This window comes from Vanessa tameamea, chromosome 26, assembly GCF_037043105.1.
Source record: "Vanessa tameamea isolate UH-Manoa-2023 chromosome 26, ilVanTame1 primary haplotype, whole genome shotgun sequence".
Taxonomy (NCBI): domain Eukaryota; kingdom Metazoa; phylum Arthropoda; class Insecta; order Lepidoptera; family Nymphalidae; genus Vanessa; species Vanessa tameamea.
This window is the reverse complement of record NC_087334.1, coordinates 1,697,891-1,716,908: the sequence shown is the minus strand read 5'-3', so window position 1 is coordinate 1,716,908 and position 19,018 is coordinate 1,697,891. Positions and strand designations below refer to the sequence as shown.

Here is a 19,018-nt window from a genome sequence, read left to right as displayed (position 1 = left end):
TTTTAACTTTTAAGCATCAATTATAAATAGGTATAAAATTAAAAAAAATCGTCTACATAATTATAATCTTTGCAACCGACGGGATGCGCGGCCGCAGTTATCAAAGGAAACAGCCTTTCCAGCGATACTACTGAATATTATCGCTATCAGTCTCTTCTATACAACAAACAGATTTATACAAAACTCAAAAGTGTATCTTATCTATGAAACAATCGACAATAGATGATTCATTATGTCAACTTTCTAATTAGTTAACTCATTACTAATAATATATTTAAAAAAAAGATTAGCTTTTGAAATCTGAATATTTTCGCTATGCCACATTTCAAAATCTAGTAACTGATTATTTATTGTTTCAAATGGCAAATGCAAGTTGATGATAATTTAGAATAGTTTTGATCTGTAAACGAAATAAATATATTTGAATTCTTGAAACTACAAGGAAGAGCAAAATATGTTCAGTCTCAAATATTCGCTAAATTGCATAAATCTTGGTAAAGCTAAAGTAAAGCAAGTTTCAAGTACGTTAGATAAACCTATTACTTTTTAAAATTGTTTAGCTTTATAATACCATAAAATAACAGAACGGCTAAACAGTTATTTAAGCATTTACGAGAAGCAACTCCCGCAGGCCGCAACATTGTTTACATCAAATGTTGTGTCCCGACTCCCGGAAAACCCGTCAAACAAACAGACAGGTACAATGAAAAGACTTTCGTGTATAATATTAATTATAAATTTGTAGATAACTCTCATTTGTAACACGAGATTATTGGTACATAGTATAGTAATAGTATAGCTCATACGTAGTATTGTCTTGTATTTAGTCCTAAATTATGATAACTATTTAATTGTGGACATTAATTATTGTTTTTTTAATCTGTTAAATAAATAGAATACAAAAAAAAAATCATGTCAATTAAGAATATAACGTAATATTTACAAACAGCTTGTTTTTTATAATAATCATCAAATAAGCACACTTTATAACCCTTCATTTTTTTGTTGCTCCAATAGTTAAATTTAACTAATTTTGCCAAATATTGGCGGTCGTATACTAATAAAATAGTAAAAGTAATCAATGGTCGCCTTGTTCTCATTATTTGTAACTAGGAAAGCTTATCATTTCGTGAAACCCACTAATTTCATATATGTACCATGTTTGTATATTAAATTAGTCATTTTGCTGGAATTCAAGTTGAGCAGACTTTAGAATTTAGATGTGACTCATAGTGACTTTGACAAGAACTTTGAAAACAATATTATTGTTTACTATTTTTACACATTTTAATTTAAGCATTTTATCTGCTAATTGAATAAAATGATATTAAGATTCATTGAATTTTAAGATAATTTGTTATACATTAGATTAAAACACAGTTATTTGAGTTATAAATACATGTTAAAACTGTTTTGTCGTTATAGCACGTTTAAATTTATGTACGTTGGATTTTATAGTTTATTAAATTACAGAATTATGTCTGTGAACGAATAAATAAAAATGAATAATACGTGTAGATTATGTTTGAAAGAATCTCCCGAAATCGTAGAAGAATTGTGGGAAGGATGTGAAATTTTGGATCAACTCTCGAGCAGTTTATCTCATTACGTATGTAACGATTATATATTATAAATAAAGACTTACTCAAATAAATTAATTGATAATATATTTTGTTAAATTATTTATTGCTTTTTGTTCTATGTAAAACATACTTTTTATGTACATTTTTGACTTACACTTCTGTTTATACTTCTAACTTTATTAAAAAATTGGCTACTTTCCAGGTGCCTTTGACAAAAGAATTGCCTAACAAAATATGTTATCCATGTGTTAATAAAGTACAAGATATTCATGCATTCCATCAGAAAATTAACCAAAACGAATTAATTCTACAAAATAATCTCAATGGTATATTACATGTAGCAAGTAAAAATATAAGTGATATTAAACAGGAAAATGAATTATATTATGATGAAAATGATTCTTCTAATATTAATAAGGAAAGCAATAAAGAAAAGATATCTGTCTTTGAATTAAATCTGAAACCAGAGTTACTAGATACTACGTCTAAACTAATAAATAATGATATTGAAGACAGTAATGCAATTTCATATGAATTACGCAGCGAAAACTCTTTAAATATTGACACAGATGTAAAATTAAAAAAAAGTAATGATAAATGTAGAAGTGAAAGTGAACCAAACTGTGTTATTGGAGATGATGTACCGTTAAAAGAAAATAGAAATACAATTAAACCATTATCAAAGATAGACGAATCAAAGAGATATATGTGTTTAACATGTTTTGAAGTATTTCTTAATCAACGAGAATTATTACGACATTACCAGACTATAGAATTAGAAAAGTTTAACGAAAAAAATATAGAAGTTGATGATAAGATTGAGCCGATTAAATATCAATCATTTATGTCAGAAGATGGTACTTTAATGTATAAATGTGAGAGATGTTATAGGAAATATATACACAAAGCATTTATTGAAAGGCATATTAAAAGTCATATTGAAAAAAGACCATTTTTATGTAAACTATGTGGTAAGTTACAAATATAAATGTTTACAAAATTAAATCACTTTTTTTTAATATACATATAAGTTTATTACAGTAGAATACAATCTATTCTACTGTAATAAAGTTTCTTTTATACAAGTTATAAAATCAAAATCAATATATTCTTTATTTAAGTAGGCTCATAAAAGCACTTTTGAATCATCATGTTATACTGTTGAATTAAATTTAAAAGTACTTTATACATAGGTTTATTACAGTAGAATACATTCTAATATACTGTAATAAAGTTTTATTTTATACAAGTTCATGTAATTTTTACATTCTATGTAACAGTTTTTAAATGTTCTGTTGGGCAATAGCCACTTTGAGGAAAATGTTCGGAATTGACTCCACCAGACTTTGTTCAATGTGGGTTGCTGGATATGCATGCGAAAGATTGTCAACCAACACATGTAGGTTTCCTCACGACATTTCACTTCACCGCTGAGCACAAGACGAATTAGAAATGCTATTTTACCACATGACATATCAGTGGTGTATTAAGATTGAAATATATATATATACATATTAAATGTGTTATTAATGTTTTAGGTAAAACATATCAAACTGCATCAATTATTGTAGCTCACGGCAAGATGCATATGGGTGAATTATACGCATGTTCATATAACTGCGGCTACAGATCTGTACACAAACATGTAGTCAAGGATCATGAGAAGCGTCACAGGAAAGAATATAAGGTGGATTGAAAATTTATATTGGTACATAGTAAATTAACTAATTAAAGTAACGACTTATTTGTATTGTAATTTGTTTAAACTGTAATAATAATACAAACTAGTGACCAGCCACGACTTAGAATCGGATTATTAGTTTTAGAGATTATCCCTTATATACTAACAAACAAATATTACCTCTTTCTAGTATTAGTATGTATGTAGTATAATGTCAATTTTGGAAAAAATAAATAATCGTATTTAAAATTGGAACTAATTACATTTTTTTTTTTTCAGTATAAATGCCAAACATGTGGCAAAGGTTTTCAAGTGAGGACATCTTACGAACAGCATCAGAATATTCACAAGGGCATCAAACCATTCTCATGTGAGATCTGCGGCATGACATTCCATTTGCACAAGTAATTTAAAAATATTTATCAATATGCCTGGTGTGGGTGAATAAGTTCGAAGGGATTTTCGTTGGTTTCTCCAGTTGATAATCCATTATCAGTTAAGAGCTAAGCCTGCAGACTCCATATATACTGCAGATTGCAGATTCTATAGCAGCCAGTAGGACTCGGAACCGGACCTCGGAGTAGGAAGGAAGGACCTCGAAGGACTGTTCCTGGACATTGACTGATCGTGTTAGATTGCCGATTCTATTCGATTATAAATTGGGGGGGGGTAGAGCGTGCCTTTTTTGATTCATTGGAAAAACGCTTTACGCCTTTACCCCACATGAAGTACAGGTATGGGGGACTCGCCGGTGCCCAGGGTGCCTAGTGCGGTTCTTGGGCGAGCTTCACGGGATCGCTTTTCCACGCTACCGTGACACCCCGACTCGTGATCATCACATAATATGTTATATAGATTTTCTTTTCCTTTAGATATCTCACGACTCACCGGAGCAATGTTCATCCACAATCGTCCGGTCGTAAGCCGTGGGTTTGCAAACAGTGCTCGCTGCCTTGTGATTCAAAAAACAGCCTCAATATACATTTAAAGGTAAATATTAGTAATAGTATTAGTTCTGTGTACATTTGATTTATGAACAAAGTCTTATTATAAACGCACGCGCACTGAAAGTAGTGCAATAATTAATTTTTGTTTTCTTACATGAGAAATGACGGATACATTTTGTATTTAACTAACATGACGTATTTCGATTGTTGGAAAAGAGTAACTACCGAGTCTGTAATATAGGAAACCGAAACGGTGGTTGCTTTACTTTTAATATAGTTCTGTTAAACGAAATACAAAATATTTCTGTTCGGCGGTAGAATTGATAAAAATTAAAAATAATAAGTGGGTAGTAGTTGTTCAGAGGGAAAACTGGTTGTACAAATCTCTTATATAAAAAAGGGTAAATATGTATAACACCGTATGATTTTTAAAACGTTAGGCGTCCATGTTTATGTATAATTTTGTTTTTTTTTTTTGTTATAGGCACACGTACAGTACATATTGCACTTTTAATTAAATACTGATCGAAACCAAAATATTAGTGATTTTGATAATTTATATTACATGTTTTTTTCTGTAAATACCATATTTTTGAAATTTCTGTATATTTGTATTTTACAATTACACAGAAACTTTGTATCGTAAGAGAACATTAAAACCACACGTAACGTCTTAAAGAAATATATAACCTTTTACTTGTTTACTACAACTGAAGTGTTATATGTAAAATATTATTAATATAAAAGTTTATTCATTTAAAAAATGTTTAATAAATAAACCTCATTATTTTTCAAATTTCGAGTTCTGTCGGATGTTTTTTTTTAAGACAACGATATATTTAGTTCTTATTAATTCTAAACAATTTTTATAAACATATTTTATAAACCCTTGAAAAAAAGTGTTATAAAAATATATATATATTTCCTAGGACTATATAATATTTGAAATTCGTATGTGTATTTTTTTTTAGGAAAAGCACGGTATTATTGTAAAAGTTTCAATATTATGCGACATCTGTGGTAAAGTCGTCAGGGATACACAACAGTTAAAATCTCATCAAAGAAGTGTCCATCTAAACATTAAACCTTACACTTGCGGGTAAGATTTTATTTTTGATATTATTTTTAGGAAAAAAGAAAGTCGATACAAACAATGGAAAATTATATTATTATTTGATTTATAAAAAATATTTAACGTTTTTAAATAATAATTTTATTAATATAAGAATTATTAACATTAAAGCCTTAACTATATACAAACTAGCGACCCGCCCCGACTTCTCAAGGGAACAATGCTGATACTAAATATACTACAGAATGTGTACAATATTAAAGTATAATATTATGATTTATCTCGTTGGTTTCAGCCAGCAATGTAAACGCAAAAAAAAAAAGTATTTATTTAGGACATTAGATTAGAAACCGCATCAAAATCCGTTGCGTAGTTTTAAAGATCTGAGCATACATAGAGACAGACAAACAGCGGACAGCGACTTTGTTTTATACTATGTAGTGATAAAAATTAAAAATAGTTAATAGTTATTGGAATAGTGGAATGGAATAGTAGCATTTCCCCGTTGAAATAAAAATCAGATCCTCTGAGCAAAAAGTGAACCCTCCTGTCACATAAAGGCAATAAAGCGAACTGTTAGACTTTTAATGTTTCTTGTTATCGGAATGAAATCATGATCATGCTGTTTTAATTAATTTAAAACTAATATCCACGGTTAAACTGTGGTGTAGTCAATCAAATATTACAGTATAAAATACATCCAGTTAATGTTGGGCTTATAGCTCCCCTTCTTTCGAGATGATTTAGAGCTTGTTCCGATATATCGCCAAATTACGGCTTAGTGGATACATATGGCATTTTCATATGATAAATACAGGTCTCCCCACGATGTCTTGACTGTCAAGCATGTGCAAGTGGATTTTATGGCAAGTGGTCACCAGTAGGAACTGAAACGTCCCTTGGGCCTGTAAAAACACCTACCCTTCGAACTGGAACACGACGATACTATGTATTGCTGTTTGCAGTATAATATGTGTGGTATAGTATGACTGGGTGGTACCTACTCCGACGGTCTTGTATAAAGCCCTATCACCAAGTCAACTTTGTTTTATCACTACCAAATGTACCGCTTCTCTCTCCATTTCTCTTCTCCAATATTGCGGTGATTTGCCGCCGTTTTATTGTTCCTTAATTTTTAATTTAGAATTAATAGCATGTGTCTAATATTGATATGTTTTCAGTGTATGTAACAAGTCATTCCCAAAGAAGTTCACACTAAAGGTTCACGAACAGACACACACCGGGAAGCTATGTGTGTGCAATGTTTGTGATAAAAAGTTTTCCAGACAGAGCAGTCTACAAAGACATTTGCAACGGTAATGTATATGGTGATACTTGTTACCCGCGGTTTAGCTCGCGTTTGTCAGTTGTGCGGCATAAGAAGCCTGTGTGCTTGCTTGGAGTTTAAGCTCGCTTCATACTAAGTTTCATCGATATCGGTTCAGTGATTTCGACGTGAAAGAGTAACAGATCTATTAATTGATTTATCAAGAAAAGAGCGTACTCCTTCCTGAAAGGCCGGCAACGCACCTGCAAGCCCCCCGGTGTTGCAGATGTCCATGGGCGGTGGTAGTCACTTTCCATCAGGTGAGCCTCCTGCTCGTTTGCCACCTATAACATAAAAAAAAAATAGACAGAGTTACTTTGGCATTTATAATATTAGTATATATTGATGAAAGGTAGGCTGGCAATGGGTCACTTGATGTAAAGTGGTCACGAACACATATAGCCTGTTCCAATCGAAGTAGGAATAAAGATAAACATACTTTAGAATTAAGATATACGTATTTAATGCGATTGCGATGATATGCGATGCGATGCGATACTAAGATATTAATAATAATAACATAATCAGCCTGTAAATTTCCCACTGCTGGGCTAAGGCCTCCTCTCCCGTTGAGAAGAAGGTATGGAGCATATTCCACCACGCTGCTCCAATGCGGGTTGGTGGAATACACATGTGGCAGAATTTCGTTGAAATTAGACACATGCAGGTTTCCTCACGATGTTTTCCTTCACCGCCGAGCACGAGATGAATTATAAACACAAATTAAGCACATGAAAATTCAGTGGTGCCTGCCTGGGTTTGAACCCGAAATCATCGGTTAAGATGCACGCGTTCTAACCACTGGGCCATCTCGGCTAAGATATCATGATTAACATATCTTTATAACACTTAACTACTTATATCCACTTTAATTTTACTTCCAAAATTCCGATAACAGTTTCGTCGATGTTCAAAACGCAATTTTTTCGCAAATCCATGGTGAATATCATAGATTAATCAAGCTCTCGCCCAATGATATCGCGTCGCGTGTTTGGAATAGATTACACGTAGTTAGAAATATTACCCGTCCGTTACGACGTCAATGTCTACCAACATTGGTAACTATGATGTTAGGCCTTTGCTTGCACTTGGTCACTCGTCCTTTCAATATTAATTTGGCGGTAGTATGTGTTCATTAGATGATAGGAACCCATTCAGACTTGCTAAAAGAACTAATCTAACCCCAAGTATAATAAATAAATTAATATTGGACAACATCACATACATTACTCTGATCCCATTGTAAGTAGCTGAAGCACTTGTGTTATGGAAAATCAGAAGTAACGACGGTACCACAAACACCCAGACCCAAGACAACATAGAATACTAATGAACTTTTTTTACATCGACTCGGCCGGGAATCGTACCCGGGACCTCGGAGTAGCGTACCCATGAAAACCCATGTACACCGGTGTACATACTACTCGACCACGGAGGTCGTCAAAATATAAACACGAAAATTTTAATTAAAAATAGGGTTGCCATAATCTGAATTATATCTCTAAAAATAGTGTTGCTATATATATTTATTTTTAATGTTAATTGAGTAAATATTTTTTCAATTTCAGTTTCCACATTGATTCAAAGCTCAAATGTCAGAAATGTGAAAAAGTATACACGACAAAAGTAAAGTTGATGACGCATAACAAAAAATGCTCCAAAGACATTGAAGATACGGCAACATCGATGTAATCTTGGGGCACACGTGTCGGGCTCGGATTTTACGCATCAATAAATAAATTACACCAACGCGTTAAGTGTAGCTTCAAGTTTAATAAAAGTTCGTTATATATTTATATGATATGATGTTTCTTATGAACTATGTTTTATTACGATATGTTTAAAAAAATGATATAACTAATTTTGTACCGTAAATTCTATTATAATAAATTTTAATGTATGTATCGTTCAAAATGAGACTATGAAAATGTTTGGGTAGTATAAAATGTTAATTTATTTATAATACCTAATATAAGAATCTTACTGAGTATTTTAATTATTTATATATATTTCTAAGTAATATTTAAAAAAAAAAGTGTTGGGTGCCTCCAATATGGAACAAAGTTATTTTCTCTACTTATTAATAACATACATTAAACTAAATTAAAATTAACAAAGTTTGAGAAGTAACATTTATTTAAATTAAGATTACAAAAAATAAGTATAAATAATATTATTTATATGTAATAGAAAGAGACAGGAAGAAAGGAAAGAGAAAGAAAGATCGCCTGAATAAAGTACTTTTATTTATCCCTCCGATTAATTTAAAATTTCATCAAAGAATTCTGTAGACTTACAACGCCCGCGTTACGGTCCAGTCATCAGGAGGTTCACCACTAGTCAAAAGTTCCGTACATTATTTTGTATTATAATACTAGTTAACGCTCGCTCATCTTATTATGGGTTGCCCTACAAAGCGAGCCGTCGCCGATTAGAGAGTCGTTAGATATTGGCATAAAAAGTAGCCTATTTCCTATCTTGGAGTTCAAGCTCGCTTCGTGTTAAATTTTATCAAATTAGGAAAACTTAAATTTATATCCGCAGTATGACAATATTCAAGGATAGGGTGGACAAGCGTGTTGAATAATTTGATTTCAGTGGAAAACTTCTTAAAATCTTTGCCATTTCTTAAGACTAACAATTTCAATCCTTTGGAATCACTGTGCGAACGTATGATATTCTCGTTCATGAAAGAATCTCATGTGGTGCTCTATCAGTGCCTGACTTTGTAGATTAGTGTCCTTGGGAACAATGGACCCTGCCTTTGTCAAGCCCCCTGTTGGAGATACAGTTGTCAACTGGCCAGCCAAAAGTAGTGATTTACTGGTATGACGGGTGGTCCATAAATTGCCACGTCAACGTTAAACGGATCACTGACTTTTCCTAACGACCCATATAGTGGCATTATACGCGCAATTTTTTTCACAATCAATGTCTACGGGCAGTGGTGACCAATTAACATCAGTTAGTCTAGTTGCCAGTCCACATATCTATGCCATAAAAAATAATGTACATAGATACTTTAGTATTGCTACATTACTGGTTTTACATGATTTGTTCGTTTGCTGCATTTATAACGTCAACAATATATCAACTAGCTACATCCTAAACATCCTTTGCCGTATTTTAGCTATTTAACAAACACATCATGTTGTTTGAGGCTATTGTTATCTTACAAATACATCAGATTTAATTGATATAATATTATTTCTCAATTATATTATATATTGGCAGAATATTTTGCATTCTTCTGTCGTAGACGCCATGTCAAATGAAAACAAAATAAATGTCACTGAGTATTGAGTAACTGACAAATGACATTTTGTCAGAAAAAGATGCAGCGAATACAGATTTTGCTTTCGAATAATGTATAAAATATTTTGAATCATATTGAATTAAAAACTAATTAAATATATATTAAATTAATTTCTTAAAATATTTATCAATATGGAGAACGGAAAAGTGGATAAAAATCAGTATTGTCTGGGTTGTTTGGGCCGAAACGATGAATTTAATTTACGGTCCTATAAATTTCGAAATGAATTCTTTAAAAGCCTATTTCAGGTATAGTTTAAAATCATTAAATTAAACTTATATGATATAAAGTCTACACTGAATTATCAAAAAAATAAGTCTGTAGTTTTTGTCGACTTCAAAACTGTAAAATTTCTAGGTGGAATGTGTTCTTCTCTGCTATATTTGTAAATGTTTATTTCAAAAATCGGAGCAATTCATCCAGAATGTTCAGAGTAATCAAATATTTATGTCGAATGTGAATGTAAGTAGAGGACTGTTTTCATTATTAAAGTAGCAGCTTGTTTATGTCCTACTACTACGCTAAGGCCTCCTTCCTTCACTGTCAAACACTTGATGAATTTAGATACCTATTTATTATTACCTACATTATTCTTTAACAAAGGTAAAATTGTCTTTACAGTTGTGCAAGTAAATAATATTTAAAAGATATTGAAAAAAGTTATAAGATCACTATAATCAACACATCCAAATGATGTTCGCCTAACTGAGACCTCAAGGTGGCCCAATGATGGATTTAAAAAAAAAAACTAAAATTTCTATGTCTCAATTTGTGTTTATAATTTATATTATACTTGCTGGACAAAGAAAACATTATGGAACCTGTTTATGTATGTTAAAATTAATATCAACATTTCATTTCATTGACCCACAATGGAGTAGTGTGGTGGAGTAAGCCCCACAGCCTTAATAATTAGAGAGGATGCCTTTGCTCTGCAGTGGGATAACTTTTTTATCAGTGCAATTTGTACTATTTTCCCATAATACTGTATTAATATGTCATTGGTCATTATGCTATTATTTAATTTGTCCATTAAAGGTTGCAGATTCAACAATCCAAATGGCAAGAATTGAGTTTACACCATCAATTGCACTCTCAACGGTAGAAATAGATTCAATAGAACTAACTGGCAATAAAGAAGAGATTGTTGAGCCAGTATTTGTCACATACAGTAGATGTAAAAGTAAAGATATTAAAATCAAATTAGAGTTAAAGGAAGAAGAGGAGGATCATTTGGAGGGGGTGTTCATTGATGATAATGGTGAGACACATATTCAATATTTTCTTTTGTGATGAGTTATTACGCAACCATAATGTAATTTCAGTATTTGAATAGAATATATGGCTTTTCATATTTCGGAATACTACAAAGTTGCTGTATATTATGTATTAAATAACAGACACAATGACAAATTAACAATGTTTGTGAATACTTAAATGAAAATGACAAATTTTTTATTAAAAATCCCATCTAAATTAAAACAATAACAAAAAAAATAATACTATTATATAAAACAGTATAATATAGAAAAAGAAAGACCGAAAAAGAGAGGGAAAGGTTGCCTGGCAGGCAGGCTGGCTGGCCATAACTCTTTTTCCTTACGTGACAACATCTGTACTGTAAGCCGCTTAAAGAACTTCGTTCCATTAAATGAAGATCCGTTGATAGTGCATAATATGCAGGGTTAATAGCAAATTGCTTGGAGTGTAAAGTAATATGTAAAATTAAGGATTAATAATAGTACTAACTTTTGGGTAAAATGTTTATATAAATATATAGCATACTTGATCAAAATCTGTGTAAATTTATAACTCTATGTATGTTTTCTAGAATCATATCTGAAGGGTGAAGATGATTTCCCACTAAAAACGTTAATAAAAGCAGAGAGTGCTGATCTATTGGATGATATAAGTCTTAAACAATTGAGAAAGACATTGAAAAAGAGTAGAGTTAAAAAGAGAAATGAAAAATCAGAAGAAGAACTAGAAAATATTGGTAAGTTTTATTTTCTTTACTTTGATTTTTAGGTCAGGCAGACATTTTCGTATTTGTGGCTTAATAAGCTGGATTTCGTGCCTAAATTCATCAATAATTTTAATTCAGTATTAAGACCATTTTGTGTATAACTAAAAAAATATATTTGAATAAGCAACTACGATAAGGACTGATGCAAGATTATTTTACACATAGGCAGACTGGTTTATGGATGATGGTTAGGTCACTGCCATAGACAATGACTCTGTAAGACCACCTCATACACCGCCAATGCGTCACCCATTGGGAGAACTAGGGAGTTATGTCTTTTGTGTGTAGTTACCCTGGCTCACTCACCCATCAAACTGGAACATGAAGTATTGTTGTTTGACAGTAAAGTCAGTAGTTTTACCAAGTATTGATGAAAAAAAAGTGTGGAGTTAATGTTTGTTGACTTCCAGGCTGGAGACATAGCATACATATATAATTGTATTTAACTAACATGACTGTATTTTTAGATGTTGAAAAAGAGTAACTACTGAGTTTCTTGCCGGTTCTTCTCGGTAGAATCTACATTCCCAATCGGTGGTAGCTTTACTTTAAATAGTTTGTTAAATGACGATTCAAAAGTGCTTGTAAAAGCCTACTCGAATAAAGTATATTTTGATTTGATTTGATTTGATTCGATTTGATCAATTAAATAACATGTATATTAAGTTAACTATGTTAATAAACATATTATTTTAGATAATGTTATTAACGTTATACATATAACGAGGGAACAATGTTTGAGAGAGCGCAGTCAGATGATCAAAGATCCAAAGTACATGAACTCCGTGTATAAATGTGAACATTGTATAAAGGGGTTCACATTTAAAGATTCGTATGAAAAACATCTGGAGAAACATGATAAGGTATGATCAGTTTTTTTTTTTCTTTTAATTTTTTGCTTTTATCTATTTGTATTTGTTTATGTTAATTCATATTGTTGTTATTGTTTTTATATTAGAGATTTATATATCGCACTCCCGGTGCGAGACCGTCACTTTTTCGAAAATGATTTTTTTCAGGAAGCATTTAAAACTTTGACATTCTCAAAGCGTCGCCGTGATTCGCGCCAAAACCACAATGACACTCACGTCATCTTACGGAAACTATGTGTTATGGTTATTACACCAAGTTAAGGGTTATTTTTATGGCGTATGTGAATCACCTGATGTGAAGTGGTCAAAACCGCCTATAGACAACGGCGCTGTAAGAAATATTAACCATTCCTTACATCGCCAAAGCGCCACCAACCTTGGGAACTAAGATGTTATATCCCTTGTGCCTGTAGTTACACTGGCTCACTCACCTTTCAACCCGGAACACAACAACACTGAGTACTGCTGTTTGGTGGTAGTATATCTGATGAGTGGGTGGGACCTACACAGATGGGCTTGCACGAAGCCCTACTACCATCAAGTAAACAGAATCTTTTTAAAATATGTACTTTGCTACTGTTCTGGAATACACAGTGCACAGCGTAACTATTAAATGTTTTTGTTGGGTATGTTTTTCCAAATGTACTTTATTGTCCTTTAAATAAATAAAAATATATATACGTTTCAGTCGATTGGGGAATACGAATGTGACATTTGTAAACAGAGGATGGGTACCATGGACAAACTCTTGAGTCATCAGAGATACCATAGGGTGTAAGTCATATAATTATATTGATGATAGGAGACCGTGCAAGCTTGTTTGGGTAGGTAACAATCTTATATTTAATATGTAAGGCAAATATATGAAGGCATACCCCCCCATATCCCTGAACTACGGTTGAGTTGTCTACAAGCATTCCTACATTATTTCAAATAATATAAATTATAAATTTTAAGTATATGTTTTAACTAACATTTAATTAAATGGCTATTTTATTTAAATTTTAATATTTTTTATTGTTTATTTTGTATGTGAATTTTTTTTTTAGGAAATAGTCTTTCTAGAAAGTGCCATTTCCAACCAACTTTCTATGGCTATATAATTTATTATATAGCCATCAATAAACTTACTCAATTACATTAGCAGCCTGTAAATTTCCAACTGCTGGGCTAAGGACTCCTCTCCCTTGAGGTTTGGAGCATATTCCACCACGCTGCTTCAATGCGGTTTGGTGGAATACACATGTGGCAGAATTTCGTTGAAAATAGACACGTGCAGGTTTCCTCACGATGTTGTCCTTCACCGCCGAGCACGAGATGAATTATAAACACAAATTAAGCACTTGAAAATTCAATGGTGCCTGCCTGGGTTTGAACCCGAAATCATCGGTTAAGATGCACGCGTTCTAACCACTGGGCCACCTCGGCTCAAACTTACTCAATTAATAATTCGTAATTCATTATTTCAATCCCCAGACGCTACAAATGCAGCGAGTGTGACCTCACCAGAATCAGTCGGTTAACAATAAAGGATCATTACACAGCGTTTCATCTCCAAGACACCTTCCAATACAGATGTTCACATTGCAACAAATTGTTTAAGTGAGTATTATTAGTATTAATTACTATATAAGTACTCATATAAGTATTATCTGTGATTCTAGACTACCCAGTAGTATGATTTACACAACACAACAAATAGTAAATTAACAGCTTGTATGTGTCCCACTGTTTTGGTTAGGGCTTCCTTTGAGGGCTTAGAGCTTGGAGCCATTCTCCTCTGATGCGGGATGTTGGTTAATTTTACTTAATGTAAATATTTTAAATAATCCTTAGAAGATTATTTGTTAAAATTAATTTTTAGTCCACATATGTTCCATAAAAAGTCAATTTAAAATCTTAAAGTTGATAGATCAAATATCTCCATGATTGTTTTAAGGCTAAATAAATGAAAGTAAAATTTAACTTGTTTTTTCTTTTAGACGTCAAGTGTCACTGAGGAAGCACGTAGCGTACGCACACGTACGACAAAAACGGGCGAAGTGCAAGTACTGTCAGAAGACATACGCGAATAAGGAAGTTTTAAAGTCACATATGATCGGGTGAGTAGCAGAAATCATATCATAATATTTGATAGAGATTGATGAGTAGACATGGCCCAGTGGTTAGAATACTTAAATTCTAACTGAAGGTTAACAAAGATTCGAAACGGGTTCGAACTCTACAAGCTCCACTAAACATTCGGGTGCTTAATTTCTGTTTATGCGTGTGTAGGATGATAATCTACCGCATGCGTTTGTTGGCAGAATTAATTTTATTATATTAAATAAGTTAGTGACTCAAAAACGTTCAGTCTGTTTGGTTTATGTTACAGTGATTGGTGCATTAATAATAATAATCTATTATATTTTAAATAATTATAAATAAATTTATGAAATATATGAAATAAATCAAATAATACTAATGATTAAAGCAAGAAGTTTCCTCGAATAACATTACTTATGACTACCATTGATATGTGTTATATTTTGCTAACGGTACAGAAAGCACTCTACAGAGGTAACGTCAGGAGAAGTCTCGTTAAAGAAGCACGTCTGTCAAGATTGCGGTGCGGCTTTCAAAGCGCCCTCGCAGTTAAAGAATCATATGATCAAGCACTCGCTGAGCAGGAATTATCATTGTGTCGAGTGTGACAGGTCAGTTTTGGGGGAATACCCTCTTTCAAACAGACGGCGTCGATAGGCTAGATCGGTTATCAGTGAAATTATATAAAAATAAATTAAATTTAAACGTCTCTGTGATTTCAAAATAACAATTTGGAAGTTATTTAAAAATAACCGTTATGTTAATTTTTTCCGTCTGTCTTTTTTCATGAAAACGGGGAAAATACTCAATTGATTGATTAAAATTTATAAGAGGGAAATTTCAATTTTTTTTTTGCTGCAAATTAAACAAGACGATGGCTTGTTCAGTGTAGCGAGTACATCTCTTTCGAGTAATTACGATAGCTTCTAATTAATCATCTTGAAGTGGTGAGTAATTATAGTATTTTTCTTTCAGGAGCTTCAAGTCATATAACGCGTTGAAACAACATTTGAAAGTCGCTGCGCCCCACGTCAACTACATGGAGCTACCGTATGTATTTATCTTTATAATATATTTTATTATACGTAATTTAATATTAATAGGCAATAGTACCTTTTCATAAATCCTTCTGGCGTACTGTCAAATATAATATACTGATCAAAGACAAGTGAAATCTAGACAAAGACATTTTTTTTTTTTTTTACTATTGGTTGTGATCTAGGCGAAGATATTTTGTTGCTAACGGTTGTTTTGCGTGTAAATTTACGTGTTTTGCCTCAGGTTTGTCTGCGATCACTGCGACAAGAGGTTCGGCGTGCGGAGGGATCTGGAGCGTCACATGAATCGAGTTCATCTCAATATTAAACCTTACCAGTGCGATAAATGTAATAAAGTAAGATATTTTTATTGCCGCACAAATGTATACACAAGGCAATAATATACATCCTGTATAAAAAAAAGTGACTCCGATATCGGTCTCAGTAGCTAGAGTATATGGCTATCTTATGTTCTAATAGCAGTTGCGAGTTGCTATTGAGAATTTCTCAATAGAGATAGAGAATAAGGGAACGAGGAGTAGATTGACAGAGACAAGGGGGGGGGGGGTTGAAAATAACAAGCTCCGCAGCTTTGGAAGCTACTATTATACTAAAAAGATGCACTGTACATCTGTTTTGTAAGTAAAAAAAAAACACCCAAGAACTTGATCGTGAAATGTAAAAATGTGATATAATACGACATTGCAAGCAAACATACATAGTATATATCATATGTATGTATGTCTACTTGGGGTTAGGGGAGCCCGTCTGGGGTGCCACCCACCCATCGTATATTTAATATTTTTGCGTTTCGGTTTGAAGAGTGAGTGAGCCAGTATAACAGACACAGCATAACATTCCCCAGGTTGCTGGCGCATTGTTGCCACCGCTGACGCCACTTACCATCAAGTGACCCAAACGTATATACGTTTTAAAAAAAAAAAAAATCGGTGTACAGTCAGCGTCAAATAATTAGAGACGCTCAGTTAATAAGGCTCTAATTCGCAAACCAGCCAACTCCATTTCACACTCCGTCAAAAGTATTTTTTCGATTCAGTTAGACAACAAAACGATTCTCGACGATATTCGCAAAACAACAATTCCAGAATTATCAGAATTCCGTGCGTAGATAGCATTTCGTATTTTTTTAGTATTCAATATTGTGACGTTTAAAGTGCCTCCTGAAAATTTTACTCATATAGATTTGGCTGGTTTGCGAATTAAGTATCGTAGACGACTGTGCACGTTTTTTTTTTAAAAAACAAGACATATCTATGACCTCGTGCTTAAAATGAAAAGGATGGCAGTAGTTTCTATCCCTTTCATTTTAATATTAATTGACATGAGAAATTATATTTAAAATATACAGCAGTAAAGTTTACTTTTCTAATGTGTTCCGTATTTTTGAACACTTAGAATCCTTGGATACTATTGGCGAGATTACTGTGACCATATTTATGGCGGTTTGACTGAAACGATTTATATGACATTTTAAACGTCTCGACTTTCTGAGCGAGTATATTGTTGAAAACAATAAGGAAACTTTGTTTGTACCGATATTATTGACTTTTTGGTTGCGTTTATTTATTTGAACACCCTGAGCGTCTCTAATTATTTGACGCTGACTGTACAACATTTCAAATCAAATCAAATCAAATCAAAAATCTTTATTCAATATAGAAGTATTTACACTTGCTTATTGATTGTCAAAAATCTACCACCGGTTCGGAATTTAGCACCTCGGACCTGAGAAGAACCGGCGAAAGAAACTCAGCGGGATATATATATATATTTTTAACCATTATTATATACAATGATAATTATATTTTAGTTATTTAACGAGATATAAAGCGATTTCTTCCATATGATGCAGTTACAGTATGTTTACAGGCGTATGTCAACGGTTGGTCGCTGACGGAGCACAAGCGCTTCACACACGAGGGTCACAAGAGACCGTTGAAATTTCCTTGTCCTCTATGCGATAAGGTTTTTGATGTGAGCACATTCGTTGATTTCTGATTCGTTTTTATACGAACCAACTGATTTGACAACACAACGTTTAACTGGTTAATTTTGTAGTTAATAATGTTTAAAAGAAAATGAGAAGTCTACAAATATATCTAACTCTTTCTCACGTGTGAATTAAAAGAAGATAGCGCCATTAAGTTCTATCAATAGTTTATTTTGGAGACGTGAATAAACCCAATCAATGTTACCTATATATCAATAAACCTTTGATATCGCTGGAAAGACGTTATGTTTCTCTCATATGAACTGGTGGAGTATTTGGGACTCACGGGTGCCCAGGACGCATAGTGCGCCGTAGTATACCGCAATGCCCACTAAAAAACTAGCGGAACACTCCGTCGTTTCGATGGGTGCCACGGCTTAGCTTTCGCACGCTACCGTGCCTCAATATCCAAAAATCCTTACAATAACAATATTAATATATTACATTTTTAGCGCAACGCGACCCGCAAAGCTCACATCCGGACTCACACAGGCGAGCGACCGTACTCCTGCAGCAAGTGTCCCGCGAAGTTCAGTCAGGCCAGTGTGCTCGGAACACACGTCAAGCTCGTGCACCTCAAGTTAACAAGAGACGGACGACCAAAAGCACCTCTAGCTGTCAAATAAATAAAAAAAAAAAACAAACGAAGTGTAATAGATTGTAGCTCTGAATATTCCTTTTTACATTCTAAAAAAATTGATATTTGGATTTGGAATTTAATTTTCAACGAGCTCAAAGAAGTTTCACTTCAGAATAGTTTTATAATCTGTGGATAATAAATTATTAAACGATGTTTTGTTTCATTTCATATCGTTATGTGGAACAGAGATGAGAATTAAGAAGACGTAGAAAATTGAATAGAATTGATTTTATATTTTGAATCGTACAATAAAAAGATGGACGTACGATTCGAGTATTATTTTTTAATAATAATAACAATGCAAAGGCATACTTAATATTGATCAAGTGTGACCTTTACTTTTTAATAAATCGGTGTCCTATTGAAAATCGGTGTTTTGGTTATTAATTAAACAATTATACTTTTTTTGAATATCATTTAA

The 19,018-nt window shown here is 32.8% G+C and overlaps 2 protein-coding genes across 2 annotated transcripts; both read left to right on the top strand.

Annotated features, from left to right (window-relative positions):
• Nucleotides 1–1,249: 1,249 nt before the first annotated feature.
• LOC113398402 (zinc finger protein ZFP2-like) lies at nucleotides 1,250–8,454 on the top strand. The gene is made up of 8 exons (XM_026637136.2): nucleotides 1,250–1,609; nucleotides 1,786–2,554; nucleotides 3,122–3,270; nucleotides 3,544–3,668; nucleotides 4,137–4,254; nucleotides 5,183–5,310; nucleotides 6,465–6,599; nucleotides 8,179–8,454. The coding sequence occupies exons 1-8, from the start codon at nucleotides 1,502–1,504 to the stop codon at nucleotides 8,300–8,302; spliced, it is 1,656 nt and encodes a 551-aa protein (XP_026492921.2). The 5' UTR covers nucleotides 1,250–1,501; the 3' UTR covers nucleotides 8,303–8,454.
• Nucleotides 8,455–9,945: 1,491 nt separating this feature from the next.
• Nucleotides 9,946–18,620, top strand: LOC113398408 (zinc finger protein 431-like). The gene is made up of 13 exons (XM_026637143.2): nucleotides 9,946–10,174; nucleotides 10,284–10,388; nucleotides 10,965–11,187; nucleotides 11,758–11,922; nucleotides 12,649–12,815; nucleotides 13,513–13,598; nucleotides 14,301–14,426; nucleotides 14,807–14,926; nucleotides 15,368–15,520; nucleotides 15,885–15,959; nucleotides 16,191–16,302; nucleotides 17,837–17,941; nucleotides 18,410–18,620. Exons 1-13 carry the CDS (start codon nucleotides 10,058–10,060, stop codon nucleotides 18,581–18,583), a joined length of 1,728 nt encoding a protein of 575 aa, XP_026492928.2. The 5' UTR covers nucleotides 9,946–10,057; the 3' UTR covers nucleotides 18,584–18,620.
• The last annotated feature ends 398 nt before the right edge of the window (nucleotides 18,621–19,018 follow it).

Coding starts and splice junctions, on each gene's coding strand:
- LOC113398402 (XM_026637136.2), top strand. CDS start 1,502: ATGAATAATACGTGTAGATTATGTTTGAAAGAATCTCCCGAAATCGTA. Junction 4,255..5,182: donor GCCTCAATATACATTTAAAG/GTAAATATTAGT, acceptor ATTTTTTTTTAG/GAAAAGCACGGTATTATTGT. Junction 6,600..8,178: donor CTACAAAGACATTTGCAACG/GTAATGTATATG, acceptor TTTCAATTTCAG/TTTCCACATTGATTCAAAGC.
- LOC113398408 (XM_026637143.2), top strand. CDS start 10,058: ATGGAGAACGGAAAAGTGGATAAAAATCAGTATTGTCTGGGTTGTTTG. Junction 14,927..15,367: donor TTAAAGTCACATATGATCGG/GTGAGTAGCAGA, acceptor CTAACGGTACAG/AAAGCACTCTACAGAGGTAA. Junction 17,942..18,409: donor TATGCGATAAGGTTTTTGAT/GTGAGCACATTC, acceptor TTACATTTTTAG/CGCAACGCGACCCGCAAAGC.